This window comes from Lampetra planeri, chromosome 41, assembly GCF_965212315.1.
Source record: "Lampetra planeri chromosome 41, kcLamPlan1.2.h2, whole genome shotgun sequence".
Lineage (NCBI taxonomy): Eukaryota > Metazoa > Chordata > Hyperoartia > Petromyzontiformes > Petromyzontidae > Lampetra > Lampetra planeri.
In genome coordinates, this window is record NC_136147.1 from 942,634 (window position 1) to 966,849 (window position 24,216).

Below are 24,216 nucleotides of genomic sequence, written 5' to 3' on the forward strand. Positions count from 1 at the left end.
TCACGGAGCAGTGCTATCTCCCTTGCCTATTAGCAAGAATTGCCTGCAGAAGTGGACATCACAGAACTACTACCACTATCCGTACAATATGGGTGGGGGGGGGCAGCACTTTCCCACCTGTCCTGTCACAGAGTAGAATTCGTCGCACGACAGCCAAAGTGATATTTGTAATTCTGGAAGCTGGAATTCATCCAAACGAAAATGTTAAACCACATTTAATGATCATCGGTGACTAGAGGGAGACGGAAATCAATAAATGATCAGCTGATGCTGCGGCTATGGTGGCAGTGGTGCAAGAGTGCAAAAAACAAAAAAACTCGACACGTTTGTCAATAACACTGTGGCCTTAACTAGGAAAATATATATATAATAGGCGATGTTGTGTGCAATAGCCCTTTTTCATGGGACCTGATGGGGCCATTATCCGAAACGTTGCCTCATATAGTTTTCCTCTGAAGGCCACCGTGTTATTGACGAATGTGTTGCGTTTTTTTTGTTGAAAAGTAAGTGCATTGGCTTGGGCAGGACGCATCGTCATGGCTGTAAATGAATGACTGACAATGGTCAAGAATAATGATGGTAGCCAAGAATCCAAACGCATCCGAGAGAGTGTGCATCTACCGAGGAGATGGAGCGATGAAATCAGCTTGTATGCAGTTGCCAAGTGGATCATTGTTATATCGCAGGATCATGAGAGAGATGGTGGCAAAGTTGGTGGAGGCCTTCGACCAGAAATGGCTCCGTTATTTATTGACGAATGTGTTGAGTTTCTCACGTAAAAATATCAACATTGATAGACAGGGCAGCTAAATGAAACCATTCAAGGGACAGACTGGGTCAGCAATGACTTATTTTTTTCAACTGTACAGCTGAGCCGTGCTGAAACCGTGCTGAGCCAGCCTGGCTCGGTTCAAAGGGTGCCAGGTTGTTTTTCCACTGCAGAACCCGTGCATTGATGTCACACATTAATGATTTTCACATTACCTACTACGAGACCACAGTGGGTGAGAAATTGTGTTGTTTTCTTTAACATGTAGGCTTTCATTACCATTATTATCATCACAATTATCCTCTATTTAAGACCAAAACAAGAGGATTTCTCCACAATTCCGGCTGTCGCTTTATGAGGCTGGTCGTAATTACCGGTGAAATGTTCCTGTACTTGAATTGTATATGTTGTGGGTTTACTCTCCAACACACAACCAGTGTGCTGAACTAGTAACTAATTGGCACTTTTTGTTTACGTGACAAACCTCACAGATTGGCTGTGTCGGGTGGTGGCGGGTTTAACAACACATTTCAAGTTACGCAATCTAACCCAAAAAAATTAAACTCTATCATGCTTGACCATACTTCACCAAGCTAGCCAGTGAGGGTGAGTGAAGGGGGTAGGCCCAGGTCACGTTCACATTTCATGTCCGCTCATGTTTGTTTTGTTTTTATTTCATGGACACCCCTCCCCCCCCCTCCATCCTATGGGAGAAACAAGGACCGAGACGTTACATTCGTTGCAGTGTTGCGTTGTGCCCTGGAGAAGGGAGGGGGCTTTTTACCTTCTATGTCAGGGAGCTCGCAGATGCACTTGAGGATGTCGTAGCAGTAGCACGTGCCGTGGCCGGCGCGGATCCCGAGCGGGTACCCCATCTCGTGGCCGCCAATTACGTTGCCTGCATCACGGTTCACGTCACATCGGTTTTGCGTGGGGTCAAGCTTGAGGAGGCGGCCAAGCAAAGTCGAAATCCGGGTTTCTCCCAGGCCCAGGTGATCAACGCGGGACAGGTGGAATGCGTCGAGAAACTGAAATGCGCTGGCAGTGGCTTCTCAAGAAGGAGACTGACGGAATTGCATAGAGGCCCACAGAGTTACATCGACACCGACTGACTAACATAGAGGCCCATTGAGTTACAGAGACACATTCTGACTCGGATAGAGACCTACAGACCCACGTAAAAAAAACCCCTTTGTGCTTCACAGAGAGACCCTTAGGCTCACATAGAGGCCCATGGGCTCACACAGACACCTAATGACTCACACATAGACCCACACACCCACGTAAAAACCCAATCACTCACATAGAGACGCTTAGACTCAAATATAAACTCTTAGTCTCAAATAGAGACTGACTGAATAACTAGAATGGTAAATTATGATCCAGTTTCAAACTCAGTCATACCATGGACTTCAATGATGGCTTCTAAGATGGCTTAAAACATAATTCCAACAATTTTTTTTTTACATTTGCAATTCATTATGTCGTATTTTCGTCATCCCCCCCCACCAATTTTATCCTGATTATAAAATCAGCGTCACGAGATCAGTAACCCAATCGGATCTCTCACAGTAAGAAGTGCATCGCGTTGTGCTGGGGAAATGGTCAGCGGAAGGAGATATCACACATCGCTTCGGATAAGTTACAAGTCACCCAACAAACGTGCAACCTTGTCCCAACGTTCCATGTTTACGCAGAGACGTGCCCGACATCATTTGTTCCAGGTTGGTTAATCAGAGACGCAAGATTCAATGGATGTGATCCTCACCAGACTCAACGCAGTCTTGCGGGCAGAGGTCTTCATTGTCCCTCTCCATCTCGTCACACACTCCGTCTGGGCACGTGAGCAGGTTTGAAGAGCACGTGGAGTAATTCTTATTTATCCCTGGGATGAGAAAACGCGAGACAGACGAAAACACAGAGCTACATTTTCAAGTTTCCTCATTTTCACGAATGGCATTTCCAAAAGACATCCGAGATAGAGCGATTTTATCAACAAAAATAATCCCATCGTAATCTAAGTTTACCACCTCTCCTGGTTCTTCCCAGGATGTCTTCCTTTTGAGGTAGCGGTCCTTGGAAATTGTTGCAAGTGTTTGCAGAATATTAAATGTCCCGGTGCAAGCAGTCTGTATGTTTCTCCTTCTGCGGTGGGTTTTCTCCGGGTTATCCATTTGTAGTGAGTCAAACTGAGTCGCAGACGTTATTCTTTAGAGGCAACACATTTATTGTAACACGTCTATACAAAGGGGTAACTGCCCCTTTACCAGATACAGCCTGGGGTGGTGACCACCCAGCTAACTACACTATACGTGGGAGTTACAGCTACGAAGGGTCGGATCCTCACTCGGATCCCCGGCCACGTGTTGATGCCTCATAGGACGTAGAGCTTCCAGCTTGTAGACGTAGAGCTGCAGCTTGTAGACGTAGAGCTTCCAGCTTGTAGACGTGGAGCTTCCAGCTTGTAGGTGTTGAGCTTCCAGCTTGTAGTCGTGGAGCTTCCAGCTTGTAGACATGGAGATTCCAGCTTGTAGGTGTTGAGCTTCCAGCTTGTAGACGTGGAGCTTCCAGCTTGTAGACGTGGAGCTTCCAGCTTGTAGGTGTTGAGCTTCCAGCTTGTAGACGTGGAGCTTCCAGCTTGTAGACGTGGAGCTTCCAGCTTGTAGGTGTTGAGCTTCCAGCTTGTAGACGTGGAGCTTCCAGCTTGTAGACGTGGAGCTTCCAGCTTGTAGACGTGGAGATTCCAGCTTGTAGACGTGGAGCTTCCAGCTTGTAGGTGTTGAGCTTCCAGCTTGTAGACGTGGAGCTTCCAGCTTGTAGATGTGGAGCTTCCAGCTTGTAGGTGTTGAGCTTCCAGCTTGTAGACGTGGAGCTTCCAGCTTGTAGACGTGGAGCTTCCAGCTTGTAGACGTGGAGCTTCCAGCTTGTAGATGTGGAGCTTCCAGCTTGTAGACGTGGAGCTTCCAGCTTGTAGACGTGGAGCTTCCAGCTTGTAGGTGTTGAGCTTCCAGCTTGTAGACGTGGAGCTTCCAGCTTGTAGACGTGGAGCTTCCAGCTTGTAGACATGGAGCTTCCAGCTTGTAGAACGAAGAGACCCCGGTCCCTCTCAGGGACCCACCTTATATCCTCCCGGGTCGGGGCCGGCTCCGCCCTCAGACCCGCCCGCCTTCTCGAGCGTTCTAGCTCGCTCTCGATCCCTCTCGAGAGCTCACCGCAGGGGGGGATGGCACCGCGGGAGGGGGGGGGGGGGGGACGGCGCCGCGGGGGAGGGACGGCGCAACTAGGGGACCGTGCGTGCCTCACCTGATGAGGGTCCCCGCCTCCACTGGCAGCGGCCTGTGACGGCGCCCAGAGCGCTGCAACTCTCGCACCCCTCCTGGCGGTCGTTCTCCGAGCAGGAGCTGGAGCACTTGCCGGGCGACGGCACGCACGACTCCCCTAAGCGCATGGACGCACAAAGACAAAGACCCCCGCCGTGTAGCCTTAACAGACTGTTGGGGCATGTGCTGTTAGCCAGTAGCACCTATGAAGGCCGGCAAAGGCGCACGAGGAGGTGGGTGGGCAGCACCACTTTTTTATGGGAGGGAAAGACAACAGCGGTTGTCCTTTGGGTAGACTTGCCCCTGGAATGTGGAGTTTCGACAACTGGCTCTGGGCTTCTAAGGGGAGAGGAGCACCGCCTGAATGCTCATTTGAGCGAGGAAACCACTTTGATTTTGACTGAATGCAAGAGCACAAAATGGACAGTGTGGCGGCACTGTTATACAGGAGGATGCACAAGAACTGGCTGCTGTACACGTGCACCAGCCAGCATCGTGTGCCGGTAGAGGAAGCTTGGGTATGGAGGGGGCAGCAGCAGCAGGGCCAGCGATGCGGCAAGCCAGTGCTAGACATTCGCGATCCATCATCGCGCAAACGCGTAGGCTCTCTCGGAAATTCGCGGAAAAAAATGAGAATCATTTTGAAACCCCAGCGTGTTATCTCGAAACCTGCCCACAATTGAATTATGTTCTCGAGCGCTGTTGCACGACAAGCCGTATTACATTTTTTTCCTTTACTGAATGGCAATATTCAGGTAGCGTTTGAAAATCGGCGAAGAAATATTCTTTGCACAAAGCTCAGATGAGCTCAATGTCACCGAGAGGAACGGATCGCATGCAACAAACGCCAAATAAGCATAAACTCATTTTACACGCGGCCTGCATCCCTTTGCCTTAATTAACTATTGATAAGTATTAATTGCATGTAACCAATGCCCTAATCATTATTCATGTAACCAATGCCCTAATCATGTAAAACGATGCCATAATTATGGCGCACGCGAACAATCGAACAAAGACGGACGGGGCGCACTAGATGCCGAAGTCTAATGAAGTGAAGGGCAGCGTCACCCGACGCGGACTGGAACTACTTTGCCCCCCCCCGTGTGCGCCGGTCCGACATAAGAGCAACACTCCACCTCTCCAGACGACCAGCTTGAGCGTTATCTATTCCCGCCATCACGCACATACGTCCACGCTATTATCATTATCATCATCAGCCACGATCGATCGATCGACCGCTGGACGAAGGCCTCCTCTTGAGCCCGCCGCCGTCTCTCAAAGTGCCACGTTGCAGCAACCCACGAAGCGCCTGGCCGCGGCTTCATTGCTCCGCTTCCGCAATGCTGCGCTTTCAGGTGCGCTGATGCGGCCGTCTGGAATGCTCTTCCTTCCGATGTTAGGAAGCTAGATTGAAAACTAATTTCCTTAGAACTGCCTTTTGTGTCTTAGTTTGTAGTCCGTCCCCCGCACCTCCGATGAGCACGGTTGGCTATGTACGGTGCGATAAAAGTTCAACATCATACATGACGGGCGTACTCCAAGTACGTCAGTGGACTGATAATACATGGTGTCTAGGAAGAGATGTCCATCTTGAGCAGTTTCCGCGATTTTTAGATGTTCATTTCAGACGAATCACTCACCCACCCACCCATGAACTCATGAAATAATTAACTCGCTCGCACGCGAAGGGGATTTAATGGCACAGTTGAAAAGAAAGGTTTTGAGCAGAGGCTTGAACCACTAATCCTACTGAGCGCTGAAATGTGCTCAATCCCCGTGTGTCAATATGCTGATCTGGGGGGAAAAAGCAACTTAGCGTACATCTACCAGCGATGTACGGTTTGTCAACTCGCACGTACACACCCACGTACACACCCACGTACACACCCATGCACAAAGACACCCCGTGCCACGCCTGGCCACCTTTGTCTCCCGAGTGGCGGTGTTTCACATTGCACCAGGTACTCATTCGAGCCTGTGTCGACCTAGGGGAGGCCCATTACCAGTTAAGATAATCGTCACCGGTGTTGGCTGTGAGCGGGAATGGAACTCGGGGCCGCCGTGTTCGTACCGCAGCGCGCTAACCGCTACACTACTACCGCTCCCCACTGTTAGCGAGCACACACACAACAACAACAGCCATTCGCCACTAATTGGCGGTGACAGAAACCACGGTGCTTGTGCTAGATACACGTTGAGGCCACGTGAAATGTCGAACGCCTGCCGGCAAGGGGTCACGGGGCAGACCCAGCAGGTGCCACGGGCCGACTGACTGAGATGACTGCCCCTACTGCGCCAACACACACACGCGCGTACACACGTACACAACGCGCCCGCTCGCTCGCACCTCTGAACACGACGTGCAGAGTGGTGCTGGCCTGCAGTCCGGTGACGGCGTCGTGCGCGGTCAGCGTGAAGCGCAGCTCGGGGCAGCGGACGCGGTCGCACAGCAGCGCCGTGTCGTTCACGTAGAGCCACCCGCCGGGCCGCGTCATCGCCAGCGCGTGGGCGCACGCCGACGGAGCTCGCTCCCTCGCGCCGCTCGCCGCCGCCGTCGCCGCCGCCGCGGGTGTCGCCGCGCCGACAGCGGCGGCCTCCTCCTCGGAGCCGTTGGGGGAGATGCCGTGGGGGGGCGGCTGATGGACGCCCGGCGGCGGCGGCGGCTCGGAGTCGGCGGGGGCGATGGTGTAGGAGACGGTGGCGGTGTGCAGCGCGGAGCAGTTGAGGACGCACGCCTTCCACACCTGCGGCGAATGCGCGCGGTGAAGGTACGGCCCTGCAAGTGTTGTGCACGTTGTTCTACGGCTTTTCAAAATACGTTGTCATGCTGTGCGATATTCGTCAAGGAATATCGTCATTTTGTTTTTGCCATCACTGCTTGCGCTCGCGGACGACAGATCTTGCTTGTTGCATAGCCGGAGCAACTGGGAAAAACGGGTTCAATCCGTGTAACAAGTCGAATAAACTCAAACAGCAGTAGTAGATGCGTTCTGAAATAGGGTGCACAAAGTGAAGCTGCATGAGACAGCTGCCTGCTGAATAGCGCATCTAGTGCATCAACAAATATATAGCCCAGTGGGCCTTAACCTGGTAAAATTAAAGTAGTTTATATATATCTCTATTTGAAGCTTTCGTGACTGCAGGAATCCATACTCTTTGGTTTTTTCGGTAAAAATATTAATATTTTATTTTTCGACCTACGTGACTTTACCGAAAGAACCAAAAATTTGAGTTTATCTATATTTTTAGTTTTAAAAGGGCATTTTGTGAGCTTGAAAGGACCCAGGACACCACGTGTCCCCGTGCCCCCCCCCGTGCCCCCCCCCGTGCCCCTCCGTGCCCTCCCCGTGCCCCCCCCGTGCCGCATCCATGCCTGAGCGAGCCGAGTGGCCCGGCGCTCGACGTGCACGGTGAGCAGCGGCGCCGGGAAGGCGAGCGGCACGGGCAGCACGCGGATGTGCACGCGTGCCAGCACGTCCGTCCGCCCGCACTGGAACTGCACGTCCGTGGCTCTGAGCTCCGCCTGGAACTCGCCCTGGAACTTGATCGGCAAGTTCTTCTTGAGAACCAAACCTGAGGAGTGGGAGGGAGGGGAGGGGGGCGGTAATTCAAGACACGGTGGGGGGGGGGGGCGTGATGGTATTTTGCACTGCGCCACCACTACAGCGATAGCAGCTCGCTTTACATTCCCTTCGAAGCCGGTGGCAAAAGTGAGATTCGGTCGGAATCTGATATAATCTGCTTGGCGCACTTGAGCTTCAGCATGGCGAGTTTGAGTTCCACACAACAGGGCTGACATGAGTGGAAATGGGCGTGCCCCCTTCACTATCCTGCACTGGCCAACTTGGTGAAGCACGGTCGAACATAATATCAGTTTTTTTGGGTTAGATCGCGTAAATTTGTGTCTTTAAACCTGCAACCGCCCGACACTTAATCATCGTTACGCACCTGTCAACCCCTTATCAGTGCCAACCTTATTAGACCGATTCAGACATTATTGGTTACCCCGTGCCCTCTCAACGTTCACCTTACAAAGTCCCATCACAAGGGCGAAACACAAATAGACGAAAAATTTAAATAAATGTTTGCCCGTATTGGAACGGCTGTACACCGTGTATCGACCTAAAAACTCAACTTCTCTGTACAAGAATACAGGTACACCGTCTAGGTTGATAGGTATGTAGTAAGGTTTGTCACGCAAAAAAAAATGCCAATTAGTTACTAGTACAGCACACATGTGTGTTGGAGAGTAAACCCACAAGATTTACAATTTTGAGTACGATGTTTTGCTGTTGGGTGGTGGTGGGTTTAACGACACATTATATTAACGTGATCTCACCCCAAGTCGCCAAAGCCTACTGCATGTTAAACTGTGGTCGAACAATCGGCAAGACCGATATGCCGTGGGGAGGCATTTGTCCAGCAGTGGATTAACAAAGGTCTGTAAGTAGCAGCAGTTGTTGGGGGTTGTTTGACCATACTTCACCACGCTAGCCAGTGGGAATTGGCTCAGAGGAGGCTCCAGGACCAGTTCAGACATCATTCCCCACGAATTTATTCAAACTCGGATGGCCAACTACGGGGCGCCGTGGGCCAATCAGGTGACCGGGTTCCCACCGAATCTCTCCTTCCATTCGGCATCGCAAAATGAAGACAGTAACGGAGCACGTCCAGTCGGTGCCAGTTTCGTGGAGGAAGATGAAATGCATTTCGACCAATCAACGCAGCGGAGCTCAGTCACAGAATGTGCCCGGTCAAAGCCGGCCAGGGCCACGGATCCCTCCGTCTCTCACCGAACACGTAGGTGGTGCCGGTGACCGTGCGGTTGTCCACCGGGTACGCGGTGTCCCTGCTGTTGTCCCGAATCAAGAAGAGCGACTCCGAGTTGGGGCCGGTGCTGCTGAGCTTGTATCTCATCGACCACCCGCCCGAGTCCAAATCGTGCACCAAGATCTCGCTCACCAAGTCGTCCTGTCATGGTGCACAACGACAGAGATCTCCCGTGCAGCCTACGCAGCCTGTTGGGCAAGTGCACCGATCAAGGCCAACCCGGCACACTTATCCTGGTGTGTGTGTGTTGAACTTCTTACGCACCGTACGAGGTGTGGGGGGGGGGGAGACAACAAACGAAACATCGGAAGGAAGAGCATTCCAGACGACCGCAGGAGTACATCTGAAAGCGTGCGATACAATGACCGTCTTTGTTCAATGGCCAGCCAAGAGCCGCTGCAGCGAGGATGACCAGAGTTCAGAGCGATAATGGTTTATGCTCCTTGATGAGATGTGGCAAGCAACAGGGTGCCCGGCCGCCTTTGTGTCTCCCTAGTGTAGGTGCTGACACACCATGCCCGGCACTCATTTAAGGCTGAGTCGACCTAGGGGAGGCCTAGGACCAGATATACGTTACTGACGTTAGCCGTGAGCGAGTCGCCGGGTTCGTATCACAGCACGCTGACCGCTGCGCCACCGCTCCCCACCCCCCCACAGACACACGCGGCCAGTGTTCACACGAATGCATCACGGCTCTTTTTGTCACAGAGCACGTGATTTAAAAAAGAAATGTTATTGTTCATTCGTTCGTTTCTCAATCCGCTTGTCCTGGTGAGGGCGGTGGTGGCAGCTTGTTGAGGAGGGCGGTCCAGACTTCCCTTTCCCTGGCTACAGACTCTCTCGCTCTTCCTGGGAAATATCCACGTGTTCCCAGGCCAGCCGAGCGATATAGTCCCGCCAGCAGCGTGTCCCGGGGCCGGCCCCAGGGCTATTATGATATCAGCCAATAGAGTTGGCATTTTAGTTGTGACGCCACCAGACCTCAGCAGCCCATTTGCGAATACCAATAAAACACGCTCGTGAATCATGAACAAATGAAATATCGTGAACTGGGTATGGCAAAGACGAATGGCGAATGTTTTTGTTTTTTTAAACATGACACACCGCGATGAGAGTACGCTGTCACGGTCTGCTCCTCATAACGCTGCGTCGCGATCACTCACAAGCACAGCGGTGTTCCATTGGCCTCATTGCGTGCGCTTTATTGAATTTGCTTGGCTTCTGTCAATCTTGCTGATGCAGGTCGCTTTTTTTTGCAAACGAGACTCATCCCGGTCCCTTGAGTTCTCACCTCGGTTGAACCAAAAAAAAACGTGAAACTTGAAACCACAGTGGAGACATGAAATTCGCCATCTGCCCTAATGTCGCCAATAACGTGGGATGCACGTGAACTCACAACGCGCTGGGCATTGCGTGCAGCAGCAGTAGCAGCTGAAGAAACAGAAGTAGCATTAACACCAGCAGCAGCGCGCGGCGGCATCAGCAGCAGCAAGAGCATCAGCAGCAGCAGCAGCAGCAACGGTAGCGGTATCATCAGCGGCAGCATCACCACCAGCACCATCACGAGCAGCAACAGCAGCAGCAGCAGCGGCCTCACCTTCCTGCGGTTGTACGTGATGACCACTTCCTTGGTGTTGGTGCCGTTCTCCAGGAAGGGAGCGCTGTCGTCTTCGTCGTCCACGAACACGGCGAGCGGCAGCACGGCGCGCGCCGCCGCCACCTCGTCCCCGCCGCCGCCGTCGGCGCCGTCGACGGTGCACTCCACGTGCAGGCGGTAGCGGTCGACGCGCTCGCGGTCCAGCGACTCGAGCACGCGCAGCACGGCGCTCGCGGCGTCCACGTGGAACGGAGAGGCCAGCGAGCCTTCGGGAGAGACGTCGGACGCACACTGGAATTGAGATCCATAGCTCACTGGTTCGATTCGCCTCTGATTGGCGTGGGCATTTGAATGAACTGTGCTTAACTCTCGCTCTTCCCCCGCCCCTGGCCTCTATCCATGCAGCAGTACAAATGGGCTCACTACTGCAGTTGGTTATCGATCGGGAGGGTTGCGTGTGGTGGGCACTCTCACATTTTTCCCCCAATATATCTGGCCAGCGTGAATGAAACCTACCGAAACACTCCAGATCTCCTTATAAAAAAAGAATAATCATTAATCAAGATTAATTTAATTAATAACGCGCGCAATATTCGACGGAGGCGAGGAGCCAAATCGCAGCGTCACTCGAAAGGCGTGGACCAAGCGAGAGGTGGTGGGGCCTTGAAGAGCTGCGCCTTTCTAGCAGGGGCCCCTTTCGGTAGCGGCAGTGGCGCAAGCCGGAAATTGCAGGGCCCCTTCACCAACCTTGCGCGAGGGCGTAGGTGACGTTGACGTGGGGGCAGGCGAGGCGCACGGGCAGCGGCGCCAGCAGCACCAGCGGCGTCCCGGCCGCCGCGTTCTCCTGCAGGTGCATGGACACGGCCGCCGGGCCCGGCTGCAGCGGGGAGGCCGCCGCCTCCCTGAAGCAGAGCTCCTGCGGCGTGAGGCGCGAGCAGTTGAACGGCGGCGCCGTCACCCTGAGCAGCACCGTGGCCTGCGCGGTGGCGCGCTGGGAGGCAGCCCCCCCGCCGGCCCCGCACTGCGCCCGGGACGAGTTGTGCCGGCTGGTCGTGGCGTTGACGTGCAGCCTGAAGGCAAACGGTGCGTTGGGATCTTTAGAAGGAGAAACGGACACGATTTAGAAATGGTTTTTTTGTTTGTGACACAAGTAAAAAAAATTGAAAGTTAACTTTTTACGTCGAGCACCAAGTGGTTTAGAGAGAGGCGACTTGTTGTGACGCGTCGCGGCTTTGTGGCCAATACCGTGATCCACATTTGCCGTGTGCGTTAGAGGCCACCACGGAGTCGTTGAATGCCGGAGTGGCGTGGGTTTGTGGCATCAAACTTACCCCCGTGGAAACTCTCTCCGAAAACAAAAGAACAAACGTGGGTCACGGTTGGTATGGCGCCTACGATGCGTAGAGTCACAGTGGTCGGCACAGAAATACAGAAGGCCCGATGTGAAACCGGTGTGAAACCGGTTCACGTTCACTGCTCCTCAAGTGTCGCTTTAGGTCGAAGCGTTAGGAGGTGCTGGTGTACGTGCCCTGGTTTGAGTCGTGCTGCTATGGCATTCTGTCGTAAGAGAGAGTGTGCCTCCATGAAAACCCACAGACCCGAGGCTCGACTCAAACTCGACAGGCCATCGTCGTTGTCGCCAACCAGACGAAGCCCCCCCCCCAGCGCACCCCCATTACAATTAAAAAACAAAAAATACGCCCGGGCACACTGCCACCAAGTCCGATCTGCCCCCCGCCCCCCCCCCGCCGACTCACCGAGCTTGAGCCGCTGCCCCTGGCCCTCGAGCGGGAGCTTGAGGGACACGTCTCCCGTCGCGGCGTCCACGTCAAACAGGTGGTTCTGCCAGGGCAGGAAGGCGTGGTGCATCACCAGCGACAGCTTGCCGAGCTCGAATTGAACGCCCGTCTCGCCGGCCTGCAGCACCGCGTAGAGGCGCAGGAAGCTGACGTTGGGCGCGAATCCAAAGGGGATGGTCTCGTGGTACGTCTTCTGCGGAAAGTAGATGGCCCACGCCCCTGTGGGAACAAAACGCGACTTTTTTTATTTTTTGCCCACGCGCCAGCAGCAGCGTGCGTAACAGGGTTTCTGCCGCGGTGCAACGGTGACTTTACCGAAAGAACCAAAGAGTATGCATTCCTGCAGTCACGAAAGCTTCAAATCAAGATTGTTTATTTATTTATTTATTATCAGCAGAGCGGTTCACATGCCCAAGGTCACCATTCCGTGATCCCCGAATGCCCTCCATCGTGGTCGCACATTCCTCAACCCTTGCACGCCCCCTGCCCTTGAAGTCGTTCTCTCCTGTCGCCGTTTATAAAACTACGATAAAGCGCCTCGAGTGAAGGTGCTCTGTAAATATATACTCTTTGGTTTTTTCAGTAAAGTCACGTAGGTATAAAATAAAATAAATCACGACGTTTCGGGCGCAACACAAGCGTCCGTCAGGCAGACTGCCTCAGCAGCAGACCATGCTTTCCCACCTGATGATGGACGCTTGTGTTGGGCCCGAAACGTCGTGTTTTATATTACTTTATTCCTACGGATTCCTGCAGTCACGAAAGCTTCAATTCAAGATTGTATATATATATAATTAATTACACGTCGAATCTTTGGCAACATTTCACCAAAATGTTTCCGAGCCTTCCTTCTCAAAGAGTGCCTATCCCATGACCATCCGCACCACTCTTGTACCCCTACTGTTTCTGCAAGGGCTGCTGCTCCAGCGGTGTCACGGCTACGACACTCATTCACTGGTCACCGGTTTGAGTCCATCTCCCGACGCGATGCCGGTTGAAACAACGGTGCTCAAGTTTCTTTAAAACTCCCCCACCTGTGTCCAGCTGGCAATCATCGTCCCTTCTAGCAGACCGGCATGGAGTGTGTGCTGGGGTAAAGTGCAGACACGTTACTCCCGGCTCTTCCGACGTATCGAGCCGGTGTGGAAGGAGGAGGAGGTCACACAAACAACTCCGCAGCTCGAGGGGCTCTCTCTGGTGGCCGTCTTTCCACCAGCGGTGGCGTGAGCAAGCAATTGCAGGGTTCCACCTCTGCCTTTTTTTGCAACAGTGAAGTTTATAAAGCGCGTGGACACAAGACAAAGACCTATGAAGGCCGGCACAGCACACGAGGGGATGGTGGCCAGCACCACGCCCGGCCGCCTTTGTCTCCCTAGTGGCGATGTTTACACACCGCACCAGGTACTCATTTGAGGCTGAGTCGACCTGAGGAAGGCTCAGGATCAGTTCAGATATTTGTCACTGTTGTTGGCCATGAGCAGGCATCGAACTGGTCGCTGTGTTGGTAGCGCAGCGCACTAACTGCTACGCTACCGCTCCCGGACACACATCTGGTACCACGTACACGATTGTGGGGCACATTCACCGAAATATTATAAAATATCGCCCGTTTGAAACTCTGTTTTTACATCATCAATGTCAATTTAAATGTCATTGAATTATCCAGGCAAGCCTCAACGACCCACACCATTAAATCATTGTGGGTGGAGTGGTGGCGCAGTGGTTGTGCTGTTTAGACCTGTGATCAATTCCATCAATGGCGAGTGATATCTAAAACCGGCCCTGGGCATCCTCTTCACCAACGTACTGACCATGACTGACACTACAATGGCGGAGGTCTTCATCCAGCAGCGGATTGACGAAATGGATTGTGAATTATGATTGATTAAATTGTTATAAATCACAGCTGAATACCTGCACTGGGCTGCACTGGCCCCTTACGCTTTTCAGTCAGCTTGGTGCTTTTTGAGCCTTTCCAGCTCATAATTGCGGCGGTGTAATGGAGCTAAAGCAAATAATAGATGGGGAGAGAAAAGGAGGTCGGATCGAGTCCAAAGAAAAGCCACTCCGTCTGTCGGATTTGGAGGAAACTTGCCGGAGAGGACATGTGCACACAGTCCCAGCGGAGTGCAATGTGTCTCCTGGTGAGATCGTTTCTTGGCTGAAGTTAGTACCCCTTTTATTTAAAAAAATAATAAACCCCCCCCCCCCCCTAATATTCTTTTTTTGGAAGTGAAATTATGTTTTGCGCTCGAATCAAGCGCTCGCAACCCCCGACACGTCTGTTATTGAAGCAAATGGAAATTAATCGTTCAAATGTATAATTCCGTGAAATATTCAACCGCATTCTCCCCCACCCCACCCCCGTCAACCAGTCAGCTGTACATTTACATACGTCCGAAAATAAAAGCTAGGGTAGTGTGACGGCTTGCAGCTTTACATCTGTTATAAATCAATTTAACGTTATGAATTACACACCGGATACAAACAGTTCCATCGGTATTTAGTTCACAAATTAAAACCTCTTGCGCCGCCGCTGTAGCCAGTACCAACTTTTTATTTTTATATATAAAAGCGCGTAAAATTAATCACTTGCCAAAGTTGGAATTTATTCAGGTTGGATTTCAGGCGTTTTGCGATGCAGCCAGGAAAAAAAAAGTAAACGCATTAAAAGATCTCATTACATTACCTACGATCCTCGCGAAACGTAACGGTTTTGAAAACTGCTGTGAAATAATTTAGAAAAGAATTTCAACTGTAAGAGAACTAACCCCGCTACTTCCAGTACACAAACTCCGCATGCATCGCCATGGAGCATTATGGGTAGAAGCCAACATAAGCAGAGCTGTCTGCTGTCGCCACATCTGTAATGAAACAATGTGCATGGTTCATCGGCGGATTGGCAAGAGCACTCCCATATTCACTTTGGACCCCTTTAAATGCAACATTCAACGCCGTACACAATGTTATATGTTGTCATGGAGTTTTATGGGCAGAAGATACTTGTGCATGGCAGCAGCAGCAGTAGCAACACCAACAACAACAGCGGTAATTTTCTAATTAATATAGCAGCAACATATGACAGCATCCCGAAATACTAGCTTATTAAAGAGTGGACAAAAATATACAAGCCCAGAGTGGAACAAAGCGGACGTGCAGAATAAACACCGCATTCGAGACCCACATTTTGCACCTCCTGGCGTTGGCATTCCTCCTGACTGATGCGCACTCTCTCTTTATGCACGGAAAAAATTAAAGACAAGCTACGATAGTGTGACTGTGGCCATGCGACCCAAACTCTGGACCGCAGAGCAAACCATTATCACACGTGCGCTCCTTCAACAGAGGAGGAATAGCAAAACTACACAAACCCTCTCCTGAAGCCCTCTCGTTGTGGCTAGCAGACCTCGACATTAGCATTTATCTTCTAAATATATTGCCATCATACACAAGAATAGAATTGAGTACAGTATTTTGAAAATCGTGGCTCCGTGTTTTGCAGGGGAGAGAGTTTAAATGATTTGAATGAGTTGCATTGATTCGCACTCATTACAATACCTCGCTGATCTCGTCAAGGAACATAAATCATCATCACGCGAACTTCGGTCAACCTCGCAGCGGCTTTTGGCATAGCCATCGAACAAAACAAAGACAGTCACTGCATCGTGCGTGGTCAGATGCGCTTCTGTGGCCGTCTGGAACGTTCTTCCTTCTGATATTAGGAAGCCACTGGAGGTATGTACTTTTAAATGTAAATTTAAAACGAATTTCTTTAGAACTGATTTTTATGTTTAGTTTGTTGTCCTTCCCCCGCACCTCTAATTAGCATGGTTGGCTACGTGCAGTGCGAAAGAAGTTCAACATGCACACGTACATTGATATTGGTGGGGGATGAGTAGAGCGCGCAATATGTATAAATATATGAAAAGTCTACTAAAACAAGTTCTCCATAAATATGTCAATAACTGGATCAGCCTGCATATCCCTATTCCCGATGTTGTGCCGTACGTCGCTCTGCAAGGCGTTTTGCGGTTCGTCAGCGTCCCGACGTTTTGCTGCCCGTTCTGGGAGCTTCGTCAGGAACTGAATTGCAACGCGGGGCAAAGCAGCGAAGGTCGCGCCAAGCCAATGCTGTGTGCGGCACAGCCCGGAAACTCAATCGGAGAGAGAGAGCTTACCATAAACATCAGCCACCAAACATTTCCTGCTGGAAGTGGATATAATCTTCTTGGTTCTTTCGGTAAAGTCACGTAGAAGGGAAGTAATAAAATAATAAAAATAAAACATAATAAAACAATTCTCACGACGTTTCGGCCACAACGCAAGCAGCCGTCCTCAGGCGAAGAATGAGAACATTATCAAGCTAGGAGCTTATATAGGTGTAGCGAGGAGGAGCGCCTTAACAAAAGAATGTGCATATGAAGAGGAATTTAGCATACCAATGGGCAATGCATAGGAGGTGGGCGGAGGGGTTTCAAAGTCCCATTATGCCCATGCATTATGCAGGATCAACAGCACCACGGGGGGGCGCAAGGAACAGCGTTAATAAAGGAAAGGAATGTTAGTGATATGTAGCTGCATTTGCCAAACAACCACGTAGAAAACCAAAGTGAAAACTACATAAAAAACTAAAATATAAACTGATACTTACTATACTCTACAATAAGCTGAGTTACTAACAACAAATAATAAATTACAATTCTACGTCGTAAGAAGTATATAATATACTTCCATCTAAACTTTATTCTCTTAGCATATACAGTACTATATACTGCCATAGATAAACCCAACATTAAATTATATACTTTATTGCTGTAAACCACCCTATACTTTATACATTTTAATATAACACTATGTATTATTCAACTCACCCTAATGTGTATCGAAATGGTTTATTACGTCCTTCCAATGATTGCTAAGCCTGATTGCAATCATTGGAAGGACGTAATAAACCATTTCGATACACATTAGGGTGAGTTGAATAATACATAGTGTTATATTAAAATGTATAAAGTATAGGGTGGTTTACAGCAATAAAGTATATAATTTAATGTTGGGTTTATCTATGGCAGTATATAGTACTGTATATGCTAAGAGAATAAAGTTTAGATGGAAGTATATTATATACTTCTTACGACGTAGAATTGTAATTTATTATTTGTTGTTAGTAACTCAGCTTATTGTAGAGTATAGTAAGTATCAGTTTATATTTTAGTTTTTTATGTAGTTTTCACTTTGGTTTTCTACGTGGTTGTTTGGCAAATGCAGCTACATATCACTAACATTCCTTTCCTTTATTAACGCTGTTCCTTGCGCCCCCCCGTGGTGCTGTTGATCCTGCATAATGCATGGGCATAATGGGACTTTGAAACCCCTCCGCCCACCTCCTATGCATTTCCCATTGGTATGCTAAATTCCTCTTCATATGCACATTCTTTTGTTAAGGCGCTCCTCCTCGCTACACCTATATAAGCTCCTAGCTTGATAATGTTCTCATTCTTCGCCTGAGGACGGCTGCTTGCGTTGTGGCCGAAACGTCGTGAGAATTGTTTTATTATGTTTTATTTTTATTATTTTATTACTTCCCTTCTACGTGACTTTACCGAAAGAACCAAGAAGATGAATCCCTGCAGTCACGAAAGCTTTAAATCGAAATTTAAGTGGATATAAATTAAGCTGTACTTTAAAAGTACGAATTAAGTGCATGGCTGTGTAATTATTATTATTACTACTGCTACGATTGTTTACCCAGGAAAGTCTCACAGAGCCTCATGACTCTTTGTCAGGAGGACCTTGCCAGGTTGTCGCTGTAGCGGGTGGGGAAGGGGTGGCGATGAGATGATGAGAGGCGCCACGGAGGCGAGATGTTAACTACCTCGCCTGGCATGCAGGAGGTCGTGGGTTCGATCCTGACCATGACGTCTGCTGTATATTTGGAAATTGAATTTTATCCCCGTGGTCGCGTGGATTTTTCTCCGGGTCCTCCAGTTTTTCCCTCCACATTTAGAATCAACATTCGTTTAGAGTGTTTGCCTGCTATACATTTCTTCATGATAAGCCACTTCCTTGAGTTATCATGTGGCCAGATCGCTTCAGAAGATTAGCTATATAGCTCAGTGGGCTTTACCTGGTAAAACATTTTGTTTTGTTTTAGATTGTTACGTATAATCCCAAGTGAGAAATGTTTTGGTGTCACTTTTCAAATTCGGCAAACTTGCACCCTGATGCCCGCATGCAATGACACTACTCTTGCTAATGACGATGTGAAGCAGACGGCGTGTAGTGTGTGTTTTTTTCCGGTTGATACACAACCCCAGTATTAACCAGGGCGGCCACTGCCATCGAACTGCGAACCTCTGCAACAACAAGCGGCGGCGAGCGTGCTACGGCCAGGCCATGTGACCGCCCAAAAAAACCCCCACAATTTTAAGATCGATCACGTGCAGTGCACTTTGAAAATAAACCCTCGGCTCGAGCTGCAACGTTTCCCCGCTGTACCTCTAGAACGTTCACCCGTAATCAGCAGGTGCAAGTGCTGCCTCCCGCTAACCAAGTTGAAGGGTGACAGCCGAAGGAGGGAGAGCCCCGCGTACAGCGCACCACTGCGTTGCAACGACCCAGCCAATGCTTGAATCGTAATGCCGTGGATATAATTACTCCGGAATTACAGTGCGCAAACATGCTTTCGATCGCTGTCAGTTGCCCAGACGGTCTTTGATCACGGGTGAGTGACAAGGATGTAAACTCTCGCGGCCCACGGACACATTCCCCCAGAGAGCCCGTTCAAGCACGGCATACGAATCTGTCAGGCTCGCTAAAAAGGTTCCCGCACGGGCATCTCTATTCTTGTTTGCTAGCGCATCGTTCTATGTCCGCTAGTGGCGGTGATCTCAAGTCGCCCCCCCCTCTTGGCCCCCGCCTTCTGCGCTATCCATGGTGTACGCGGTTGCTATTCCAGTGTCCGCAGTGGCTCAGCGTTGGTCAAACACCGTGCGGCCAACCCACAACTACAGCCCTGATTGCTGAGCCGTTGCATTCGGTGAACTGACCTGGTGAACTGACCCGGTGAACTTCCCCGGTGAACTGACCCGGTGAACTGACTCGGTGAACTGATTCGGTGAACTGACCCGGTGAACTTCCCCGGTGAACTGACTCGGTGAACTTCCCCGGTGAATTGACTCGGTGAACTGACCCGGTGAACGGACCCGGGGGCGAGGGGGGGTGGTGGGTTGTCAACTTGCGCATTTGTGTTGTCGTAACGGCTGGCAAATTCATTGCCGACTTATTTTTGGGGATATTTGTCTTGGTTCGGATTGATTTCTCGTAGACTACTTAAAAAGCCTTTGGTAAATCCACCGCTGGATGAAATCCTTACACCCGTCATGTAAGCCATGAGAATGTTTGACCATACTTCACCACGCTGCTCAGAGATGGTGAATAACGGCAGAGGGTGGGGTGGGCAAAACCTTGTTTTAGTGATATCACTCGCCGCTGACGTTAGCAGCGGCTGAGAATTGAACTCAGGTCGCCGAGTTTGGAACGTCGTGTGCCAACCACTGCACCACCCCCCACCGTCCTCCAACCCAAATGCATCTTTTAGAAAAAGTGTTTGTGACCTACAACAAACATCGACCTCAGTGGACCCGTGCACTCCAGCCTCGCCACTGCAGCCCTCTACCCAGGTGCTCTCATTCGAGAGAAGGAGTCAAGCCATGGTCAGAGCGACTTCCTGCTCAAATTCTTGAATTCCTCCCTCGCCCCTCCACCCAGCTTCTGTCCAGCCAGCAGTATAAATGGGTACACCACGAATTAAAAACACGTCCGCTTCGCGACCAACACAGCAATAACCCGGTTCAAGTCGAGGATGCGTTCCTGAAAGGTGTGACGACGAATATCGAAACGACGTATTTTTTTTTTTTACAAATTAAAAAAATATTGTACTCTGCATCAAGGTGCATTTCTTTATGCGCGACGCAAAGTGGTTCGTGTACAGGGTAGTAAGGTGGAGGCGAAGGGTGAGAAAGGACGAAGGATGCCGTCAGCGACGTAAGCGTGGGTTGAGGCGACGAAAATCAGGCGGTGGTGTCAATAATAAAGTAATGACGACGTGTTTGTGAAATGGCGTGATTGAGTGTTGGGTCAGATCGCATTATGTACAATGTGTGTTGTAAACCCTCCTTCCACCCTGACCCACCTACCTGATGGTGCTGGTGGTAACTCTCAGCGGAACGTCCAAACTCAGTCGTCAAACGTGTGTGGATTTCTCTCCAGCGACAACAAACCAGGGGGTGCCGCTGAAGCGGTCATACGTTGGCTGTGTCGGGTGGAGGAGGGTTTTACGACGCAACATTTTTCTCACCCAGAAAGCCGTGAACCAATAATCATCAACGACGAATTGCACCGCTGTGAGTCGACCGGCAGGTCGCGTGTGGTGGGTTACATTGACGTTGCGCTCATCTCCTGCTGAGTCGAGTGAACTCGTTGTTTCAATGGCGGGAGCGAGTCTCTCTATACGACAACCGATGTTGACCTGCACACAAAGTGGTACTTATTTCATTGACCCCACCCCCCACCCCCCAGAGAGATGATGGGCTGAATCAACCTCCTTTCAATTTTCACATTAGGAGCCAATCACTCGACCGTGCTGGGCCGCTACAATTTAACGAGATGAACCGCCATTGGACGTGTGTAGAACTGCAGTGGACAGAGCGGACAGACGCGGACATGTCCGGCTGAGTCCGACCGTGTCCGACCGTTCAGGAGGGAGACAGTGAACGATTCAATGGTCTTGGGGTGGCCTTCATCCAGCAGTGGATTATTCACAGCTCACACTAATAATAACGATATATGGTGCAATCTATGTTAAATAAACGAACGTATGAAGATGTGCACGCTGCTACAATTCTTGTCGATGATGTGCGCTGTATATTTCTACGATGAAAACTAAATCAGGCTCAAACGGGCCAGGGTCGCTGGCTCGTGTACGGAAAGAAAGAGAGTCGTTCACGCTCTTGATGAGACGTTGCCACAACTTCACCTCGATCATACGCCACGATGCCAGCCCCGCCGTCTTGTTTATGAATCCCTTAATGATGACCTCGCAGGCTCTGGGGCCAAGTGGAAGGGAAGGCAGGACCGTTCGTCGAAACGAACATCGCAGAGAGAGAGAGAGGGACGGAACGTGCGCGAAGCGGGATAGGCGGACGAGGCTTGGAGAACTTAAATGAAGAATGACGTGGGAGACGGAGTGAGATGCAAGGAGAAAGTTCGGCCGATTTTGGACGCACGTTTCAGACAACACTTTAATAAAGTGAGTGAATCGTTCGTGTAATCATGAAGTGGCTTTTCTACCGGGGCAGAGTGTGCCAACAAAAGAGGACCTTGCAATTGAGATAGAAACCATTTGTTCAAACCCGTCTTGATAAAAAATAAAATGCTCAGACAGAATTACTTTTTCATCCAAGCTGGGATGGCACGTTCATGAATTGCGTAAGTGTCAAACCACTCACTGGCTCCTTTATAATCACAACCACTACCGCGTTACCTTCTGAAGACATCTCATGCGAATTATTGTGATTATTTTTAGACTAAGGTTGCCTTTATCGTGGGACTGCCCAAATGCCAGCAGACTTTTGTCGAGGCCTCCATCCGCGAGAACGGCTCCATCATCCGGCAGTGAGACAATGGATGATGAACGCACGGAATAAGTCGGCGGCGATTCCATACTCGGCGCACGAGCTGTTGGCTGCTGGTCAAGACTAACGAAGGAGTGGAAGCCAAATGGCTACGGAACACGCCGCCCGAAGGGAATTACATTTGTCACTTTTGTCATTCCAGAGCTGGATTGTGGCCTCTCCACAGCATGTGGTTCGTGGGGGTTGTTGACAATAAATATAATAGGTGACGTTCATATCTGCTACAAAGAAAGGCCATTGCCCAAAACGTTGCCTGTTGTATACGTTGACTGTCAAGGCAGCATTATTGATGAATGCGTTATTATAATGTGTGTTATTTGTGTTTGTGCCCCACTGACAAATCGGTATCGCCACACACGTATGTATGTTGAACTTCTTTCGCACCGTACGTAGCCATCCGTGCTAATCGGAGGTGCGAGGGAAGGACAACAAATTAAACACACAAAAAGCGGTTCTAAAATAAATTCGTTTTCCATTTAGCTTCATAACGTGCATAGCTCCCAATGGCTTTCTAATATCGGAAGGAAGAGCGTTCCAGATGGCCGCACAACATTTTTTTTAACCAATGGAGTCAACTCAAGGAGACCAGGATAAACAACTGGTGTCCAATGAGAAATAGCAAATACTGCAGAGGGTTTTGTTGGTTAGAAGTAAGCTAATCTCAAATGTGTTTTTGTCCAATTTGGCTTTCCCAGGATTGCATGGCGGTCACGCAGGGCGAGGGAGACCTCCACGGGCAGCTCCAACACACGCGGACGGCAAGAGGCGAGGTCACAGCCCACGCCAGCTGTTGCGATGCCCGCGATTTCGATTGCATCACCCGTGCAATAAACGGTGCCGTATGAATTTACACAACGCGTCGTTAATTATCGGGAACTGATGGTTCAAGTCTGATAAATGTTGGCGATATCCATGGTGACGTGTCCATGATAATAGTATGCTGTCCCCCTTTGCGCAATGAATCGTGGACGCGTGTGATGTTTCAGGGCTTCAGGAGTAGAGAGAACACATTTTAGTTGTATCACTCTCCGATGTGTTTTTTTCTAGTTGAACCGCGTGTTGTTTGGCAAGAAGTCCGAAGTTTCGCCCCACGTGAAAATCCAGTTGCCGAAGGAGCTCCGGTAACGTGGAGAGACATCTTGCTGGGCGCTGCCAAACCGAAATCATATTGTAGAGCTACAAACGAATGTATGTTTGTATGTTGAACTTCTTTCGCCCCGTACGTAGCCAACCGTGCTAATCGGAACACCCCCAATATTCAAATATGCTCAAAATGTCCCCCCCAATATATTTAAATTTTTGTTTTGCTATGCTATGTAAATAAAAACAATTTGCTAAAGCTTGGCCACAATATCTGGACTTGTCTTCATATAAATCAATGCATAGATTTCTGTTTATATGATTGTGGTTATGGTTGTACTTTATTAATCCCTAATCTCTGCCATTAAATACAATAAAACAAGAAATGGTAAAAAAGTAAAAACAGAGCAATGTAATACAATACACTATTAGACATTATTATAAAAAATAAAAAAGTCCATCCCATGTGTTAGTGACTTTTTTATATTTTAGGCAGAAAATGAGTTTCCAAATTTAGATATTTTTAGGAGTTGGGACCCCCAGACACCCTGGAAGATTTGGTCCCCCCAATGTTGACTCCATGGCTACGGCCTTGGTTGCAGGGAATAATTACAGGAACTCATCAACTTACGAACATTCGACTTACGAACTTTCAGAGATACGAACGAACCTGTCCGTACATCCAGCACCCTGTTCGGACCGAGAGTCGTAAGTTCAACAGCCGCGCAATAGATGGCGGTGGTGGCTTCTACATCTGCAGAACATGAACAACCAGTGGCATCCGCATCTGCAGGAGATTATACAACGTTGAAATCTATTATCCGTGTTTAGTGTACACGACGTACAACATGTTTGGAATCGACTGGCGTAAAGTTGGACTTACGAACAAAACGACTTCTGAACAGACCTCTGGAATTCTAGATTTGAAGCTTTCGTGCCTGCAAGGAATCATACTAAAGTCACGTAGGCAAAAAAAAAAATAGAAATAATAATAGAAAAAAAATCACGACGTTTCGGAGGCAACACTGTATCGATAAAACCTAAGAGTATAGACCTCTGGAAACCGAACTCGTTCGTATACCGGGGTTGTGAATGTTTTAGATTTGAAGCTTTCGTGACTACA

General features: G+C 49.8%; 1 protein-coding gene across 1 annotated transcript in view; it reads right to left on the bottom strand.

The window, feature by feature from the left end:
- The window catches only part of RET (ret proto-oncogene), a 65,021-nt gene that overhangs the window by 29,050 nt on the left and 11,755 nt on the right, over positions 1 to 24,216 (bottom strand). The window contains exons 2-10 of the mRNA XM_078613280.1: positions 12,277 to 12,537; positions 11,267 to 11,614; positions 10,520 to 10,785; positions 8,886 to 9,063; positions 7,466 to 7,665; positions 6,440 to 6,836; positions 4,073 to 4,207; positions 2,538 to 2,654; positions 1,554 to 1,667 (exon numbers count right to left, since the gene is read on the bottom strand). Coding sequence (XP_078469406.1) covers positions 1,554 to 1,667; positions 2,538 to 2,654; positions 4,073 to 4,207; positions 6,440 to 6,836; positions 7,466 to 7,665; positions 8,886 to 9,063; positions 10,520 to 10,785; positions 11,267 to 11,614; positions 12,277 to 12,537 — 2,016 coding nt within the window. The remainder of the gene's footprint in view (positions 1 to 1,553; positions 1,668 to 2,537; positions 2,655 to 4,072; positions 4,208 to 6,439; positions 6,837 to 7,465; positions 7,666 to 8,885; positions 9,064 to 10,519; positions 10,786 to 11,266; positions 11,615 to 12,276; positions 12,538 to 24,216) is intronic.